Here is a 19,547-nt window from a genome sequence, read left to right as displayed (position 1 = left end):
GAAATGGAAGTAAAGTAAATCACAAGTGCAGAAAGTTACCTTGTTGGCATCCTAACAAGTCAATGCTGTGACGTGCAGGAAGTCAACTAAAGTTGCAAATGAGACCTCGTACTCTGATCTCGAAATTGATACCTTCTGACCAGAAGCGAAGTAGACAGACTTTTCTAGAATTAGTTCCCTTCTATATTATTGTACCACGAAAAAGCTTTGAATATTTAATTCTCTTTATATTTTTCATTTGCACATGCAATTTATTCGCGGCCCAGTTAACGAGGGTATTAAGGTCTTTAAAACAATGTATCAGTCCAGGCCAGGACCATTATCGAATTTGACAGCCATGTTCCGTCACAAAATGGCGGCCATTTTAGAGGTCGGGGATTTTCGTACTCTGTTCGCTTTGTTATTATTTGTTCGGTCAGGGCTCGGTTTCACTCGGATTATCTACCCATAGTTTTATTAGATTAGGCCAAGAAATCGGAGTGAACTGTTATTTTAAGATGTTGCTCACGAACTCCATGTACAGCCCCAAAAGCTGTAATTAATGGTGTTTTTAGCAGGTCATATTGTTGCTATGGTAGCCTATCGTGTAGCGAACATGATAACAACGTGTTCACCAATGATTGGGCAGTTTTTCGATACCATGATTGTAGCATCAAGTGATAAAGAGTGGTTACAATGACCCATCAAATTCTAACTGCTGGAAACTGTTTTGAGCCACCTTAAGACGCCGAATATTGAATGTGGAAGATCTGAACAGATTAATTACAGGTGCATCACTGAGTACAATGTTAACTCAAAGGAGCGAGATTTAAAAATAAAAGCAATGATTCCGTGAACTTAGCCCAAACGAAATGTTAATCAGTAGGTAGTGACTCACAAATAACTTCTCGAGTGCTATATTAGCTTATATTTAGATATCTAGTAATTTAGTTTTACTATGGTAAAAAAACGTGTATCCAGCGGCTATACCCTCTTGAACCTGAGGAGAAACAATCTTTAGGGAGGGACTCAAAACTCAATATTTTGAGGTTAGGCGTGTGTCTGTGAGAGAGCAATTGATCACCTCTGGGTCTGGCTTTCGAAACTTAGCTAATATAAACTTGATCGATGCCCAGTCGCTCACAGCTGAATATTCAGTGAAATACTTTGATCAGAGGTATCATTGGATAAAAAAAATTCTCAAGACATTTTTCATATTGGAATCGATGGTCATGACTTTCAACCGCATAAAATATCAATAACGAAAAAGGCAATAGTTTTCCATATTTTCACCTAATGTGTGAAAGATCGAGGCTTTTTGCGCCTTGCTATTGGAATTAGTCCCGGGGGAACTCCAAGACAAAAAGAACGGAGGTGCTCATCGGAAATTTTGAAAAGAATCCCTAAGAGTTACAAAGATCCTGCTTTTTTGGCGTGACTTGAATCGTTTTACCTCTAAGAGGAACCAGTTTTCAGAACAGCACTTTATCTCCTGTCATATTTTTTCAGCTCAATATCCCAGAAGGTAGCACAAAAGTTCCCGCTGTGGACATTTTGAGGCTAAACACCCCGAAAGGTACCAAAACCGCTTTTTAACCCCTAATCTCTAAAAGGTAGGACGAGCATCCCCGTCCCTTTTAAATGGGAGCCACCCCCACCCCGTGGTATTTAATCAGCCTGACTCAACATATTTCATCTGCTCTTCGGTATATTTTTTGCCATTAACCCTTTGAATACCAAACTTTCGTCAAAAAATACCCTTTAACCGTTTTTCTGCCATTACCCGTTCTCAATTTTGTTTGCTGCCCCTTTCCTTTCTTTTTTTCTCGGCCCTTTTACTCTGGCTACCTTTTGCGTTGCATGTTTTTTCTAGCTGCCGTGAAAAGTTGGATGTTAATTACGGGCGAGCTTAGAAATGGACCTTGATCTATCATAGGCATAGTGGACCATTTTACCACCGTTTTTGCACCAAAACTGATAACGTTGTTTTTCGATTTGCGACGTCGGAATGTCGTCGATATCTAAACCTGACCATTGTACGAAAAGGCCTAGCCTAGTCCTACTGTCTGCTTATCAAGAATATCTGATGACATTTAAATTGATGACGTCACAAATGGTACAAAGAGCCGCGCGACCATTAATTACGCGTATATGCGTAATTGGGGCTCAAGGGTTAAATTGCAGTCATAAATTCGAAAGTTTTCGTTTATTAGACAGTTATACTTACTATTTATCTTGAAAACAAATTAACGGTGCGGAAAATGGTCTACTTGAGTGAGCAATAAATAAACTCATTGATCATTTGTGAGAATGGAACTGCATTTATTGCCGACAGCTCCATGCGTTTAATTTATAACACGTCAATCAGTCCTCATTAGCACAGAAAAAAAACTGAAAGTCAAAAGAATAAATTCACTATACTTTTTTCCTTCTTTACAATTGTGTCAACATGTGTAATTTATAGCGTATATCTGCCCGGATATGCCAATATGTTGTATATCAACCATATCTCCTCACGTAAGCACACGGCATGTACTCATGTATTTTCACCATCTTTGTTTTACAAATATGCTCGATTGATAGCAACATCAATGTATAAAAAGTTTTTTGTTGTCAGCAAAAAAATAGAAATATTGCCTCCTTTCTTTCTCTAATTCGCTTTGACTGCTGTTAAGGAGAACGAGTGTGGGTTACATTTCGTATAGATTGCAGTGTTAGAATTTTGAGCGGGAGATTTCTCGAGTAAATATTGTATACCTGAAATTACAGAAATTTAAAACCTCAAAGAACAAACATTTTAGCATCAAGCGTTTCCCCTAATAAAAACGATTTTTATCGCACTTTTACCGGCAGACCTAAGTTTGAAGAATACAATGAGATCTAATGATACTGACGAAAACTGACAAGGAATACTTTCATAAATTAAATTCAACAAGGTTTATCAAACGGTCGTCGTTTTTTCAGAAAACCGCAAAAACACTTGCCAAGTCAGAAATTGAAATAGCTGAACCCCGCTTATTCGAACTCGGTTGTTTCGAATTCCTTGTCATTTCCAACTCAAAACCATATCCCTCGGATTTGCCCTCCAGTCATTTATTTTCAGTTATTCGAACTCCCGCTATTTCGAGCTATTTTTCGTTTCCCCTGAGCGTGCGACATAGCGGAGTGGACCCCGCTATGTTGAACTCTCGGAGGAAACGAAAAAAACAAGGTTCAAAATAGCCGGAGTAATTCAGAATAGCTGATAGCCAATGACTGAAGGGCAAATCCTAGGTAAATGGTTTTGAATTCAAAATAACGGGGAATCAGCGGGGTTCAACTGTACGTGTACCCCGCTATGTCAGGGAAAATGAAAAAAGGTTCCACATAGCCCGAGGAATTCGGAATAGCCGATAGTAAATGGCTCAAGGGCAAATCCAAGGGAAATATTAAATGGTTTTGAGTTCAAAATAACGGGAAATTAGCGGGGTCCAACTGTAATAACTAATAGGTGATAAATATTAATTGTCAATATCCTGCAAATCAATTAACACTCAGTAGGTCACAGTTAAGAGAATGAACAACACCAATTTTATATGCTTGAAAACGCGCTGTCAAGCAAAAACCACATACTCACTAGCTAAGCCGGATGTTTCTTTAAGTGTCACCAAATTACTTACATGCTTACAACCAGTACAGGAAACTGACAGGCAATATATGCAGACTCGGCAAATAGCTGTTCGACATATATGGACCGCGCATTAATTATGGTGGGAAAATACAATACACACAAAAATAGAATCAAAAGAAAAACCGAGAAAAATATTTTCGAGCAATATAAACCACTAAAAAGAGATATGCGGAGCAAAAAGATAAGAATCTTATATACATGACCTAACGCTGAGAAAAAAATCATTAGGCAGAGAAAACGCCAAACCTCCTCCCACTAAGAGTGTTTGGTTCAGCATCATGCCAAAAAAAAATACACCTTTGGAAGTTCACTTTGTTACGTAGAAAAGGCGGAAAACGGTGCCTGGTATGACTGCAGGGGTCGGCATTGAAAAAAAAAAAAATAATAAAAGAACTCTGTTATAAAACTGCAACGAAGCTAATAATTGGCTTAAAGTCGTTAATTAATGTTTTAGATTACATTTAATGATCGTCACATATGTTTGCCTGTAAGCAAGGCAAATAAGCACAGCTAGCATATTAACTCTATCTACAGCAACGCTATATTCATGTTATAAATATAAATAAGTTAAGTCTTGCTAGCCAAAACGGTTCTCGATGCTTCAAAGCAGGGCTTGATATATCGTATACGAAGAAATCAAAGACTACATAAGTTGGCTGTAACTCTGCGTTTCAGGGGACCATCAATACACCTCTTTTTATATGTAAAGCGTGTTTATGGTAATTATACTGGTGATCTGAAGTGTTATTATGTTCACAATTACCGATCGATAGTTGTTTCGTGCTCAGCACGGTCACATCGACTCAGAAATTCACTTGACCAACAGTATTACAAACGTCGGTGAATCGTCTCACAGTGCGAACTCCCAACCAGTAGCATCCCGACGTAATGAACTTGGCAGCAATGGAGTGACTCAGAGATCTACTGACTGCAGAGATTGCTTTCCGGAAACCTCTACTAAGCAATTTTGATATCATCCCAAAACATAGATAACCCGAAAGAAACATGGAACCTTCTGTGTGAACGTCGCAAAGTAGAACATTGCCTATATAGGCTCAATATATACGTGAAATGACTTTTTTCAGATCACTTTTCCGTTTAAATGAAATGCCTACGGCACTAGAGGTGTTGGAAAACATGACGGAAAAGTAATTTCAAGTACATGTTATAAATCGGACGAAGAGACTACATTTTTTTCGTGAAATATAAGCTTAAGGACTTTAAGTTGATTTATGTTGAATACCCTTGGAAACAGGTCGTTTACCTTTTAGCTTGAATTGAGGACGAGCTTGTGAAACTTTCCACTTCAGGAAATGAGAATCGATTTTAAGAATATCTCTACAAAAAAAAAGGAATATATGCCTTGTCAAATAATATTCCTCACTTACTTTCAGTACAGCCTTGCTGAACATGGACAGCGCTGACAAGACACCGACCTTACTGACTAACAGCAGCATCACTCAGGCGGTCGGCCCAAGCCACCAATCGGATGAAGTGAAAGCTGACCAATTAGAAACTGTTCTTCAGGTTGCGTTCAGCATAATCGCTGGCTCAGCTTTTGTACTCAATCTCATGTTCTGTTCTGTGCTTTTAAAGAAACTGTCAATGATGAAAAAGCCATATAATACTTTGCTGTTTAACTTGGCCGTGACTGATTTAATCACAGGTGAGATTACCACCTAGCACATCAGCCTCAAGTGGGCTGTCATTGGCCGAATAGCCTACATGAGGCTTTTATCATGATAATAGTCATGAGGTTTGATCCTCCGTAGGTGACCGTATTAAATATGTCTTGTAGGAATTCTCGACGATTTTGCAGGCATGCGCATTTCGCGACTTCTAAGCTATTATAGTTTAGCAAAATATCGACTGATTGACCAATCAGCAGCCTGCGCTCGTAATGGAAGCTGCTTTTTTTCATTCCACAGCAATTCTTCTGACCGTAACAACCTTGATTCCAATCGGCTCGGACTTTGGCGGCCACATGTTCTGCGTGCTAGTGGACAACACGTACCGTCTCCTTAGTTGCCAAAGTATCTATTTTGCTTGTCAAGTTCCTTGCTATTGAACGCTGCTATAGCATCACGAGACCCATCCAGTACAAAACACAGTTTGGAAAGCGCCGTATCCTTTACTTAGCGGTGTACTGGGTCGTAAGCTGTACCCTTCAAGTTTACAAAGTGTTTGAAGAGGAACTGGTCGGAAATGAATGCCTAAACGTTGATCTTCCTTATGGGGAGCATGGCGCACAGGCCTTCATAGATGTTTACAGCTTCACAATCTGTATGATTCCGTGTCTAGTGACGTGGATTACCTTTGTTCATACAAAATTTCGTATACCTGACTCTCCTAGTGAGACACAGCAGAACTAGCTCAGGAAAACCCAACAAAAGCCCAACATCACGCCTGGCTCACGCCTGTGCGCCCTGACAGCTGAGGTTCTGTTATGTTGGCTTCTCGCTCAAGTCAGTTACACTTGGTCCCCGTTTGAGATCACTGACTTCACAAGTCCGCCACACAGTCTTGAACGTAAGTTCGTTTCTTAATTCGTGCCCAAATCCCCTAGATTGGTATTATCATAAATAATACAAATGAGAATTCATCAAGCTGTTTTGCCCGTGTGAACGCCCATCGTCGCCTCTCTAACACCTAATGACTCTTGTTACAAAGGTCGTGATCCTCGCTTGAAAAACAAAACATCCAAACTTAAAACTCAACAAAGGGCTACTTGAATACAACTACCAGCAGTGTACAACTGCTCCACTTGCGCCTTCCTATAGGGTGGCTACTCCTTTCGTTCAGGCAGCAGGACTGCGGAGTAAGCAAAGTTAAATCAATGGTAGGTCGAATTAACAAAATTCGCCAACGCCACGCCTTCTTAGAGCTGGTTCTTTTTTACTATGCAAGCTATTGTGCGCAAAGAAGTGAGGAGAGGGAAAGGTCCACGCTTGATAAAGGAGAGGGAATTTCTCTTCCCATCACTACTTGTGCACCTTTTTGTCCTCCGTTTGGCAGGAATTTTCTCGCAAGCCTTTTTGCGGAAAGAGCAGGGTCGTAGCTCGACGCACTTGCCTCAGTCATTTTTTTCGTTTTTGTTGTTTAGTCATCAAAAACACGCTAATACCTAGGAAGAGAATTTAACCGTGGACACTGCCTCAGTCATAATTTCTTCATGGACATTGCCTCAGTCAGTATTTTTTCATGGACACTGCCTCAGTCATAATTTCTTTCATGGACATTGCCTCAATCATAATTTCTTCATGGAGATTGCCTCAGTCAGAATTTTTTCATGGACACTGCCTCAGTCATAATTTTTTCATGGACATTGCCTCAGTCATAATTTTCTTATGGACACTGCCTCAGTCAGAATTTTTTCATGAACATTGCTTCAATCATAATTTTTTCTTGAACATTGCCTCAGTCAAAATTTTTTCCCGGCTATGGCCTTAAACACGAATTTGAAAAGCCACCAAAACGCCACCTAATACAACTTGTAGTACATTTTATTGGGTACAAAGACTACATATTAATTTCTTGAATATATGTACACGAATCTCGAGAGCAAAGCAAAACAGTAGCAAACCTACAGGGAGCTACATTCTACATCTTTAATAATGTGAATAAAAAAGAACTATCAAGGTAATTCCACCATATTTCAAATACAAAATATTTATATTAAAAATTCTTCTTTGTAATAAGTGTTTTTCAAAACTAGAAAGAACTACTAATTACACAACATGGAACAATATGCTCCATTTGTGTTTAATAAATGCACAATAAATAAATATCATTCCAAAGATACATATTGTTTTCACTAAAAGTATATTATCTTAAGAATAATGGCACCAAACAAATCAGTCTGAGGTGGAAATTTCAATACTTGATAAGAACTAAAGTAAAGGCAGAGAAAATATCCACCACCAGACCTGCCAATCAATAGAACCTATCAGTAACACTTAAACGGGAAATATTATACATGAGCATGACGTCGAAAAGTCAAGCAAGACAACATGTTCATGGATGGAAACCTAAATGTAATGGTCAACAGTTGAACCTCCACTAACAGCCACTCTTTTGGGCCTAGCAGTCAGTCCATACATTCAATCTTATGTTAACCCCTCTACAACAGCCACCTCTCCACAACAGTAACTAAACTGTATCCAAAATGCCAAAATGCCAAAATAACCTCTGTAATGGCCAGTTAATCAACGACAGACAAACTTTGCATACAAAAACCAACTTTTTATTGTAAACGGTCACCAGATTTAATCTGCACTGCCTATCATTGGTCTCTGTTTCTTTTTGGTTTCTGTTTATTGATATATTTTGTCTGTTTACATATTTATATGCTAAATATAAGCCTTTTATTCTTGGAAAAAAATGTTGCACCACTGAAAAAACCTGGTGTCATATTACACTCCTACCTCCCTATCAGCGCCACCTCTTTCCCCATGGTGGCTGTAGTGGAGAGGTTCGACTGTTGTTTCATCAAAAGTCACTAAATAAGAGCACTATAGCCTCAAAAATGGCCTCTATAATGGTAGCACATGCACAAGGCTGTGATGTCATATTGAAAAAGTCTGGCAGACTTTATCAAATTTTGATGTCATATCTTGGAAAAATCACTGAACAAATTGCAATTTGTTCTCCTGCCAACAATTCACATAATATCTCAATCATGGGTTATTAAAAAGGAATTTTGTCCACCAGCAAAGGCACTTAAGTATAGCACTGTTTTGACCAACAAAGCAGCAAAATTGCTGGTAGTGTCCAAGCAGAATGCAAAGCCAAACATGATGTCAATAGTGGAAGTGTGAGATTAACTAAGATTAACTAAGGGTACACACTTTTTCACCAAGTGTGCAAGTAGGAATGGGGTTTCTTAAAAATCTTTTAAGAAACTGGATACCCTGTCGCGAGGGGGTATTCCCAGAAATATTTAGTGGGGGTGTGCGGCCTGCTTCCCAAACCCCTTACCCTATTTAAGACCAAAATCTGTGACTTTCCCTACCCTATTTACAACCAGACCAAGAATTTGATACCCTATTTATGACCATTATGGCTGACACAGTTGCCCCAAACAATTTTTGAAGGGCTTTTGTTGATGGTCTTATCGAAAATGATGAAAAAGTAGCTTCTTCTAAACAACATACCCAATTCAAGACTAGAGTACAAAAACCATACCCTATTTACAGTGCTTTCAGTAAGATTTGAAGTGGTTGTCTCTCTTTTGTTAGAACCCGCTGGAGCTGATAAGAGGGGCCGAAGGTCCCTCGTCCTCTCGGGGGGTATGGGGGCATGACCCCCCAGAAGATGTTTGAAATCAGAAAGCTCAGAAACATGATTTCCAGTGATTTGAGGCAAAACATTAACACCCAAGCATTCATTATTTTTTATCAGAAAAAAGTGTTTTATTGCACAGTTCAAGGCAGTCTCATGTATATTATACACTATTTTCAATGGTGTATATACTACTGAGATAAAGGTATGCCTTACTAAAAGCATAGTGTTAACTATGCTAAAAGCTAATAGAATGTTACATGTCACACTGTTTGTTAGAAGATTCAAGAAATACGACATTAAAACCTTATGTGGTTGCCTTCATGTTCATGCAAAAGAACTAAGCATCTTCAGCTTTTTCAATATATACTACGCAGACAGAAATGAGAGCATAGACAGCTGCCGCTTCATCGTGGAACTGACGATACATGAAAACGAGGCTTCTTAAAACACAAGGTCCATCATGTAATGTGCGTTGGAGTGTGACCTTTAGTGATGATGTTTACGACGTTACGTTTAATACGCAAATGAAAATCTACTACTTGTGGCTTTTAAAGCGGTAAAATCACAGGGTAGTGTATAAATTAACTATTTGGTTGGTTTTAACATTTTTATGAGCTTTCCAATAATAATTAACCATTTAATAGGGTGAACTGCTGGTTTCTTTTTATTTGACTCCATTTAAGAAATAGAAAACATGTACCGTGTTTCTATCGAGTTATAGAAACACGAGTGGAAGTTTGGGAGAACGAGAAATGCTGTGGGAACACAAGCCGCAGGTGAGTGTTTTCACGGCTTTTTCGAGTTCTCCCAAACTTTCTTGAGTGTTTCTATAACTCGACAGAAACAAGGAGAACATGTTTTCTATTTCTTTTAGAAAACACTGCGACGAAAAATAGAAAAACAGCTTGTTTACTTTGATCATCAAATGAAAATTCTCTTCGCTCATGCCATCATTACGTCAACAGCTTGTGCTAGTTCTTTGTTTCCATCAAGTTACAAAAACACGATTTTTAACCAATCAGCGCACGTATTTTCTTAGGGCTGTTTTCTAAGAGCACATTAATGCATGAATACAGCTGGCGATTCACAAGAGAGTACCTGCTGGAGCTCCGGCGGGGGCCAGGTCTTACTGAAAGCACTGTATTTAGGACCAAAATGGCTGAAATTGATACCCTATTTATGACCAAAATGGCTGAAAAACCATACCCTTTGGGGCCGCACATACCTGTATAGCCCATATGAGGGAGTACCCCCCCCCCCCAATACCCTATACACACTTGGACTAAACTATTACTTATTGCTACAAAATTTCAGTGCAAGCCATATTACTTTCAAACTCTGCTAGAAACTCACTCCATAACAACATAACAGAGATGTTTATGAACATGTATCTATATTATGAAAGTGTGTACACTACTTGTCATGAGTGACTGACAAACTATTTACAATGCATGTAGGATTGTTAGTGTGTTCACGGAGTTAAAAAAGGAATAAAAATTGATAAAGACAAACTGTGAACAGCAATTGAACATAATTAAATTATTTATACAAGGGTTTTTCAAGTATTTTGTACAGTAAAGTAAATTAAGAAAGTGCGTGTTTATCACAGGGATTTGTTATTGAACGCTATGTTGTAATGTTTGTATTGCTGTGTGGTCTGTAACTATGCATGTTAAGACACTATATTGTATGTGACAACTAACATGTTGGAGATCCATTTCAAATAAGTATGTGCATGTGATTGCTGATACTTCAAGAAGTTTAAGCTACAAAGTGCATTATCTGAGGTTGAAAATGTAATAATAATCTCATGTTACAATAACACACCTATAATAATCATACATTGTAGTCACTATCCCAATTCCAAATGTCTGAGTAAGTACAGCTAATTATCACACTACACTGAGTATCACCGTATCACATTACAACAACAAGAAATTAACACACAGTATTAAATGCAGTCCCAGGGCATGAGTTGTCATGTCTAGTATCAAACACAGTTACAAGGCTACAAGACTAACCATGTCAGTGTTACTGCATATTGTCAGGGATATCAATAAAGTATAGCACATGCAGCTTCAGTGGTAACCACATTGGGTATATGTGCTTGGCTAAATGTGGGAAATCAATTCAATAATAACCCTAACGATGCCTTTAAAGTATTGTTTGTTTCTCTCAATAAGAACTCTCAGAAACTGTTTTGCCAGGGAAAAAAGCAAAGCTTTTCTGTTCTTATTTCCAAGAAATGGGAAATTTGACTCAACGAGGCTGGGAATGTGTTAGAATAACAAGAAGAATAAGATGAAGAATGTGAATAGAAGACGTGATGTCTTCATCTTATTCTTCTCGTTATTCCAAAAAAAAGGAATGAAATCTATTTTTGATTCTCATAAAAATGTAACTGAAAAACCAAATGTACATTTTTCTTAAAAAAGGATATACCTGTAAACACAAAAAGGGAATAAACAGAACATTCTGAAAAATTAACAAGGAAAGCTGTCATTGGTGCGGCAAAGCTAATTGCCGACACTATCTATAATGTAAAGGTTGGACAATAAAAATAAACAATAGTGGATAGCGGTACTTAGAACAGTTTGCACCTGTTCATTTTGACATATTTTACATGAAATCTTGGAATGTAAAGAGCCAAGTTTCAAGATCCAAACTTTGTTTGTAATACTGTTTACCTTCTAATCAGTATAAAGGTCTTGGTACCTTAGTTTACCAAGTTTCATGTACACACTCTAAAAAGAGTCATTTGAAGTATCAAACACTCATAATATTGGCAGCTTATAAAGCCTCCACCCTCTGATTTCCCAACAGTAACCATCACTCAATTTCTCCTTACAATATGAAGTACGTTTACCTTCCAATAAAACTAACCATAATCAATAAGGACAATTCATGTTTTGAGCTAAACTAGCTATAGATTCCCATTCTCATGGGTGATACCCTTCGCTGTCATTCTCTACAGACATGAATGTGAGGTGACGGAACAATACTATCAGTTGAACCAATAACCTGAGGCACCCAAGAGGGCCATCACTGTTAAGTGTTACAGTTGCAGAGGCTGTTACACTACATAAAACAGAAAGCCAGTTGGTGATGTCATTGTGTCACCTTACAATACATTAAATCCATGTGTAATGAATTATGACCACTGTTATTGACAAACTGGCAGAGTAAACTCAAAGTATTGTTTCTCTGACAATAATGCATCATCAATGTCTTTTGACGTGTCAATCCTGTATGTTCTACATGTATGTACTATGTATTTAAAAAATTGGTCATTCAAGAATGCTGAATTTTGTCTAACTCTTACGGTGTCTAACTCTTATGGTGGTGATCAGCTGTAACTGAAATCATTAATTTGAACTGTTTGGGTACAATCAGGGTATTGCAGGTGAACATGAAATGGTAATTCAAGACAATGCTGGATGAGGGACATATGGTCAATCACGTACATAGCTTACATTAGCTAATTTATGAGTGAATGTATACAAAATGCACTTTGTAATGGACAGGATCTGCCTACTACTACTGAACACTCTTTGCCTCACCAATATTTACAGGGGGCCTCGCACTACAAGAGCATGTACACATAGGGTTCAGAAGCTTGGGGTCCACAAGGACCTCTCCATGAGGTCCCCTGAATATGGTGCCACAGCATATTTCTTCACGCCGCCACATAGACAGGTCAATAAATGGAAGCTTATTATTTGTAGAGGAAGTGAGGGATGGAAATAGGAAGGAAGTCTGTGAAGCTGTAGAGACACGATGAACAGGCTGTGTACATGCCGTTAATGAACTTGATGAGAACTCATCAGATACATCACTAGGGCTTGGACTTGGTGAGCCACACATCAAGGTTGGCGACAAGTCACCACTATCAGTTTCAATCTCATCATCATCTGTAAATTTCAAAGCAGGAAACAGATATTAAACTTGATTTTTTTTGAACAACAACAAAACAAACAAATAAACTTGTAAACTAATACATAACAACAACTATAAGATTGGTCTGCACATTCCCCACAGGACCCCTGTTAAATTCTAATCATAAACAGGCAAGCACTCCTGAAAGTGACCACCTAAAGTGTGAAGCCTGTGAGTTCCCTTGGGGAGAGGAAGGGGACCTCTGTATGACGGACCACATTTAAGACAGGCCTGTAAGGTTTCTTGTTACCCAAATGGCGGGGTTAGAAGGCCAGATCATGTGAAATAGAAAAACAGAAATACAAAGAAATAGAAACTTTCATGCAAACAGTCTTGAAATGGCCACTGATGTATACAAGAGGTGGTCACTAAAAAGTGGTTCCAATGGGTAAAGGCTTCACAAGCAAAAGTTTGGTATTTTGGAAAAGTGATGGCTTATGGATGTTGGTCAGTTATGAGTTGTGATCGCAGAGGGAGGAAACAATGACAACAACAAGCTTTATTTCTCCCATTCCCCAGGAATGATAATAGTAGCAAAAAGGTAAATGTTGTGGTGGGTAAAAGAACTTTTATGACATAAACGCATGGGTGTTTTGGTACAGAAACTGGCAATAATGATTAATGGTGTCACTGTCAGTAAAAACTGACAATACAAACAATTCCACAGTAGCAAATACAAAAATAGATAAGGCAGCACTACAGTGAAGTAATATGGGCAACATTTCCCTGTAACTTGCCATACAACATTGTTTTGCTGCAACTTAAAAAGTGCAGCTGTGCATTTTACAACCTGTGGTTTAAGTTGGGGTAACATGTTTCACAAAGAGCTTGTGTCCACTCAAGGCTGGTTTTAACTAGCACACAAGTAAACATGAGCGGCATACACAGAATCAGCAAGACACTATGGGACCTTTAACTGATCTTTTAGACCCGTTGCCAAGGATCATCATTTTTTAGTTAGTTCAGAGTTATTTCATGTGTTTTAACTTTTTCATGACCAGTAACACCAGTGATGACATCATCAGGCCATGCCCTCAAATGGTCACGTGACTAATACTGAAAAAATGCAAAGGCTCCCAGGCAATTTACTTTATTGGGATTTTCTCCTTTGATTTAATATTTCAATTTTAATCCTCATTATTCAATGCATAGATTTTGTTTTATCTCTAAAAGGTCAGATTTTAAGAGAATTTTAAAATATTGAGAAATTCATAATTTTCTGAAAAAAGCATGATTTTGAAAAAGGAATGCATAGCTATGTTTCCAACGTTGGCTTCAATAGAAACTCATCAAAAAAGGCTCAATTTAATGAAAAACTGCCTTTCCTTTAGCATTTAAAGAAAGCAGAAGTGCACTGGATATATATTGGAAGTTACCCCATCAGCATGTGCACAATTTACACTACCAGCGCACTTTGGTAAGATTAAACAAAGCCACGTGGAGTTAGTTTTTCTCTTTCTTTTGCTCTTGTTTTTCTGTTTTTTTCTTATTTTGTCTTAGCTTGTGCTCTTTTTATTTTGTATCTTGTGAAACACAAAGAAAAAACATCTAAATTGTAAGCAAATTTGCAAGTTGTTGAGTTGTTTTTATTTTCCGCGCACAGGCTGATGTAAGTAACTGGAAGTGAAATTTCACCTTCTAAGCACCGCGCGTGAGCCCGCACATGAATCAGCTAATGGACCTTAATAATAAGCACCTTTTGTTCAGAAAATGTCTAAACAAAAGGTGCTATTTAACAGCACCTTACTGTGTTTGAGTACTCTGCTTATGCTTATGCTTATGAGCAGGAATTAACCAGCCTTTAGAGCAACAAGTTGCCGTATCTTGCAATGCAGGTGGTAATGTGTACAAGGTTTTTCAACATGCAAATTGTAACAATGTTGCCAGACAAGTAAAAAAAAATATTACAGTATTACTAGGCATTTAAAACCACAAAAAGAAAATCTTAACAATATTTTTCACACAAAAGGACTAAGAAAAAAAGTTCAAAATATTAATATGAACACCATGTCCAAGCTTTTACGTGCTAAATTTCCAAATTTAACTTGTAACAAAAGCAAGAAGCTAGAGGTACATTTATTTAAATAAAACAATTATAATTTGACAAGTGCATCTTCAGGAAAGAAAACCTGGCCTTCAAACCACACGTAACTTTAATTAGTATATACCACACAAGTAAATAGTGCTTTTTGCACACTCTGATTGGTTAACTCCGAGGTGATTAGCAAGTACTATTCACCTCCGAGCAGCCAGCGCGAGAGATTTTAAAATTTCCCACTGCTTGTCACTCATAAAATAAAGTTTTGGTCCGCTAATTATTCAGCTTGTGTGGTATATACTAAAACAGTTATTCACCTCAGTGTCGGTGAAAGTGATGGATATTTACCTCGACTTCGGTGAATAATTGTTAATTATTTTTCATCAGGTCATTATGGTTCCTGTATACCCAGCTGACAAACACTGAATTCTTATATTGGGTTTAAGTTTTCTTTTCTTTTGTCACGTCTGTTTCTTGAAAGAAGAAATTATTTACACACGAGTTGGAACTACTTTGTCACAAACGGCCCTGTTTAATTAATTCACCCATGGATTGATTTCTTTTATCAGTCAAAAGGTCCCAAAATTCTATAGCAATGGCCTGTTTTATTTCTCTGATCTCTAAAGAGCACACCATTGGGCTAACCCACAAAACACAGTATGACTGTCATAAAGATATCCCGATAAAAAAATTCTTTAGATGTGAAAAGTGTCACCAAGAGATGATATTAAAACAACAAGGCCACAAAGCAAACCTCGAGTTTCTTGTTCGCCGCAACTGCCGTTGCGACCACTTGTTGCTCTTCCGTTCAGCTTAGAAGTCAGTTCATTTTCGTTTTCAACGTTCAAAGTTCTAGAACTTCTTCTTGGCTTGGTAGTTCTTTTCACAGTTGCTTTACTGTCTACAACCTGCAACGGGGAAAATATATTGAGCCAAAACTTAAGTTACATCCGATAAACTGACAGCAATTGCGCAAAACGTAGAATACCAAATGTATGGACATTTCTCTACTTACATGCTTCCAGTTTTTCGAGCTGCCAGGCGGTAGTTTCTTCCATCTTTTAACGAGAAGTACACAAGCATTGCAGATCTCTCCTTGCCTCTTTTCATTCAATTGAAAACAACCGCTAAACAGCAACTCGTATTTAGACGAGGAGGTGAATCGTGAACTCGAAGACTTCGCGCCACAAATGCAACAGCCCAGACGCGAGCGAAAAACTCGAGGTCTGTGCGACGCGAACATGACGCGAAGAAATACTGTCCAGTAAATGAAAAGCTTTTTAGCAGCGGTGTAGTGCGCAAAGCAAGTACCTGCTTTGTGCAACAGCTGAGTAGAAAGAAACGACAGAAGAATGGGTTTTTGTGCAGGGGTTGACAGACAGAGCATGCTCACAAGGCCCTTTCTTTCGGCACGTTGTCGCCTTCTGGAACACATGGTGTAACTCAAGAATAGAGAATGAGAACAATGGCATTCACTTTCAAAAGCAAAGTGGTTATTGCCTGGAGCTTGGCTGGAGAAAAACTATTTTGTAAGGCTGAGCAAGCAGAGATTACATGTACAAGTTTGATTACTCCTATGTCGTGGCATTCTGGGCAATGACTGACCCTCAAATGGTGGCAGTGCTAACCTCATTTGAGAAGAGGGGCCGGTTCATTTAGACCCCTTCGACTTCTTCATTGAGGGTTAGGGTTAGAATTAGAATTAGAAATGATGGGTAAGGAATTTTCAAAGGGTTGAGAGACCATCATGTTCCACTGAAAATTTAAAACTACAACGCCTCAGAAACTACAAGTTAAGCACATCCTGTCGTTATGAGGGTACAAAAGGTGGAGCCGACCATCCTGGGGTGGAGAAACTTATTCAAACGAACAATATAACATGGTGAGAAAGAGGCCCGTTATTTCTTGTGGATCAGTTTAGGGTGTGATGGCAAGAAGACCTCCTCTCCAGGTTGCATGTGGTCTGGTATGAATGACGCACAAACTATAGAGGAAACCAAACCGTATGAGCTTGTGACGTAGATGTGACGGGAGTTTCGAACTCAACTGACATTTGAGAGGAAATAATTTGCCAATTTATAGTAGAACCGGATGGTCACAAAATCCGCGATATAGTTCGGCGGTTTAGACTGTGTGTGACGCAGCTTGTGACGTAGATGAGACGGTACGGGAATTTCGCTCTAGTATACTGCGTTACAGCTGGACGTGTCGCAAAATCCGCAATATAGCCCGGCGGTTTACTCTGTCTGAGACGCAGGCTAAATTCTAGAAGAGCCTGTGTTGGCCGGATCGTACTTAGGCAGGACATTTCAACACCATAGGGTCCCTTGCCTCCCCCCTCCAAGGATGTGGACCTCTGGATGTGGACTGATCTCAACTGCGTGACAGATGACCTTGTCCGTGGGCTTGCGAAACCAGACTAAAAAACCTGGCCTCCTACCAACCCTCACGCGTAAAGACTAGATAAGCGTACGTGTAGTTTCTGTTGATATATATTATATACTACCACTATCTTTCAGAGTGAACATTTAGTTTTTGAGCTGAAGATCAGCTGGAACAGAATGTTGTTGGGCCCATGAAACAAAAAGGTTCTTGTACGTTTTACCTGCATGGTTACACCGATTTCAGTCTTTCAGCAAATCAACCTGAACCGTGAACGTGACCGGGAAACGTACGTCAAAGTCATTTCGAGCTTGAATTTATCCAGACCAATTAATGAAATATTATTTAGACACGTACTAAAAGCTTGTAACAAAACAAGTGGAGAAAACAAATAAGTTCTTTTACTACTGAAATTTCAGCCTCACATCCCCTGGCGTTCTTATAAAAAAGAGCGTACTCGTGACTAAATTGCTTATAAAATTTAATTTCGTCCACTGAAGGGTGACAATACCCATACACCTAAGGCCTGGTTTTCACTACAACATAGAGAGTCGTACAGGGGGGGGGGGGGGGGGTCTATGGCACGGTTTACGAACGGAAAAAATTGAGGATCACGGATCATGGATGTAAAAATTTCGTTTTCCAGAATCGCAAAAATAAGAAAGTAGGCTACTCTTTTTAGTAACCTGTTCTTACACTAGAAAAAGTGTTTGAAGAAGGAAAAATAATGAAAGGCTAAGTCAAGGCTCCATATTGTAAATCGCATGTCTAAGTCACTCTCGACAGACATTCGGAGGACCCGCGTCTCAAAATCACGTAGAGTTGAGTGGTGAAATCACGAATATCGGTGAATAATTCAAGTTCTTCACGGGTCACGCAAAACCTTTTGGTCACGGATCATGAAGAATAATTTCCTGAATCCACGTTTCACGGAAAATAAAATCAGCTAATCACGCATCACGAGAATACCGCTGTACGACATTCAAAATAAGCACAAGCTTAAGCATAACGGTAGTGAGAACGCCCATAGCATATGCTAAGCTCAAGCATACGGTACTGAGGACGCGCACAACACAAGCATAAGCACAAGAACAAGCAGAACAAGGCAATTATCCATTCTACGCATGCCTTCGTGGTTATGTTCGTGTTCTGGGCGTGCTCACTACCGTTCTGCTTACGCATGTGCTTATGTCAGTGAGGACGGCCACGACATAAGCATAACTCTAAGCCTAAGAATATCAAAACCTTGCGTTCTTCTTATGCTTATGCTTATGTCGTTATTGTGTCCAGTGAGGACATGCTGGCATAAGCGGTTGGTATAAGCATGAACATGTGCATAAGCGTAAGACTATCAGCCAATCAGCGAGCACTTTATGCTTAAGTCAACGATGTCCTCACTGAACATAAGCATAAGCATAAGAAGGAAGTTTATGCTTATGTCGCGGCCGTCCTCACTAGCGCATAAGTGTCTTACACTTACGTTTAGGCTTATGCTTGCGTCGCAAGTGAAACCGACGGGAGAAATAACTGAAGATGAACCACCGACATGACAGGTAACCTTGTTGTCAAAACTGCGCTGGCCATCTGATCTCCTGTTCTTCCAACACAAGCAGATAGTCGGGAATAAGCCACTCGAAATAAGCTTACCTATATCTATACTCTTCTCTTTTCTGTTTGGTCGTTTCAAAGAGAAAAAGAACTGCACGTGTTCAAGATGCTGAGAAGCACAACCAGTAGCCTTTCCTAGTTCGAGAAGCTACAGCGCAGAGAATTGCGGCAAGTGGTAGCTGAATCAAACGCCTATAAACAGGCTAACAATAACCCGAGATCTAAGCCCTATAGCTTTTTTATGTCATACCTTCCTTACAAAAAGGTACCCTTTTCGACATATCCACAGTAGGCAAATTGTATCCCTTTTCTATACGTTTAAATTTGAATTGAGTCAGCTTCAGCTGTTAGGTGCGTCTGTTCGAAATATTTTTTAAGTTTCCCCTACCAATTTCTCCTACTAATTCAGCTCATAGAGTCCCTACCCTCTTATCAAACCTCCAGCCTGAAAGAGGAACCCTTACGTCAAATGGCTGCAACGCACGTTTACCGGAACAAGCAAGCTCAAAACTATCTTAAACAAATCATTCATGTCACATGGCAACTACATTACGACATACCTGGCAGGATTCAAGACTTCCACTTTAATTGTTGTGTATATACATGTATATTTGACAAAGACTAGAGAGGGTCTACCCTATGCATGGTGAA

The 19,547-nt window shown here is 39.0% G+C and overlaps 1 protein-coding gene and 1 pseudogene across 1 annotated transcript; one reads left to right on the top strand and one right to left on the bottom strand.

Annotated features, from left to right (window-relative positions):
• Nucleotides 1–5,059: 5,059 nt before the first annotated feature.
• LOC149118410 (trace amine-associated receptor 1-like) lies at nt 5,060–6,295 on the top strand (annotated as a pseudogene).
• An 839-nt stretch (nt 6,296–7,134) lies between these two features.
• Nucleotides 7,135–16,500, bottom strand: LOC110066432 (SIN3-HDAC complex-associated factor-like). The gene is made up of 3 exons (XM_020773660.2): nt 15,922–16,500; nt 15,661–15,814; nt 7,135–12,843 (listed from the first exon to the last, which is right to left on the bottom strand). The coding sequence occupies exons 1-3, from the start codon at nt 16,339–16,341 to the stop codon at nt 12,470–12,472; spliced, it is 948 nt and encodes a 315-aa protein (XP_020629319.2). The 5' UTR covers nt 16,342–16,500; the 3' UTR covers nt 7,135–12,469.
• Nucleotides 16,501–19,547: the final 3,047 nt, after the last annotated feature.

The sequence above is a fragment of the Orbicella faveolata genome, unplaced genomic scaffold (assembly GCF_042242905.1).
Source record: "Orbicella faveolata isolate gen_17 unplaced genomic scaffold, um_ofav_v1 contig_1, whole genome shotgun sequence".
Lineage (NCBI taxonomy): Eukaryota > Metazoa > Cnidaria > Anthozoa > Scleractinia > Merulinidae > Orbicella > Orbicella faveolata.
The sequence above is the reverse complement of the archived record's forward strand: the minus strand, read 5'-3'. Positions and strand labels throughout refer to the sequence as shown.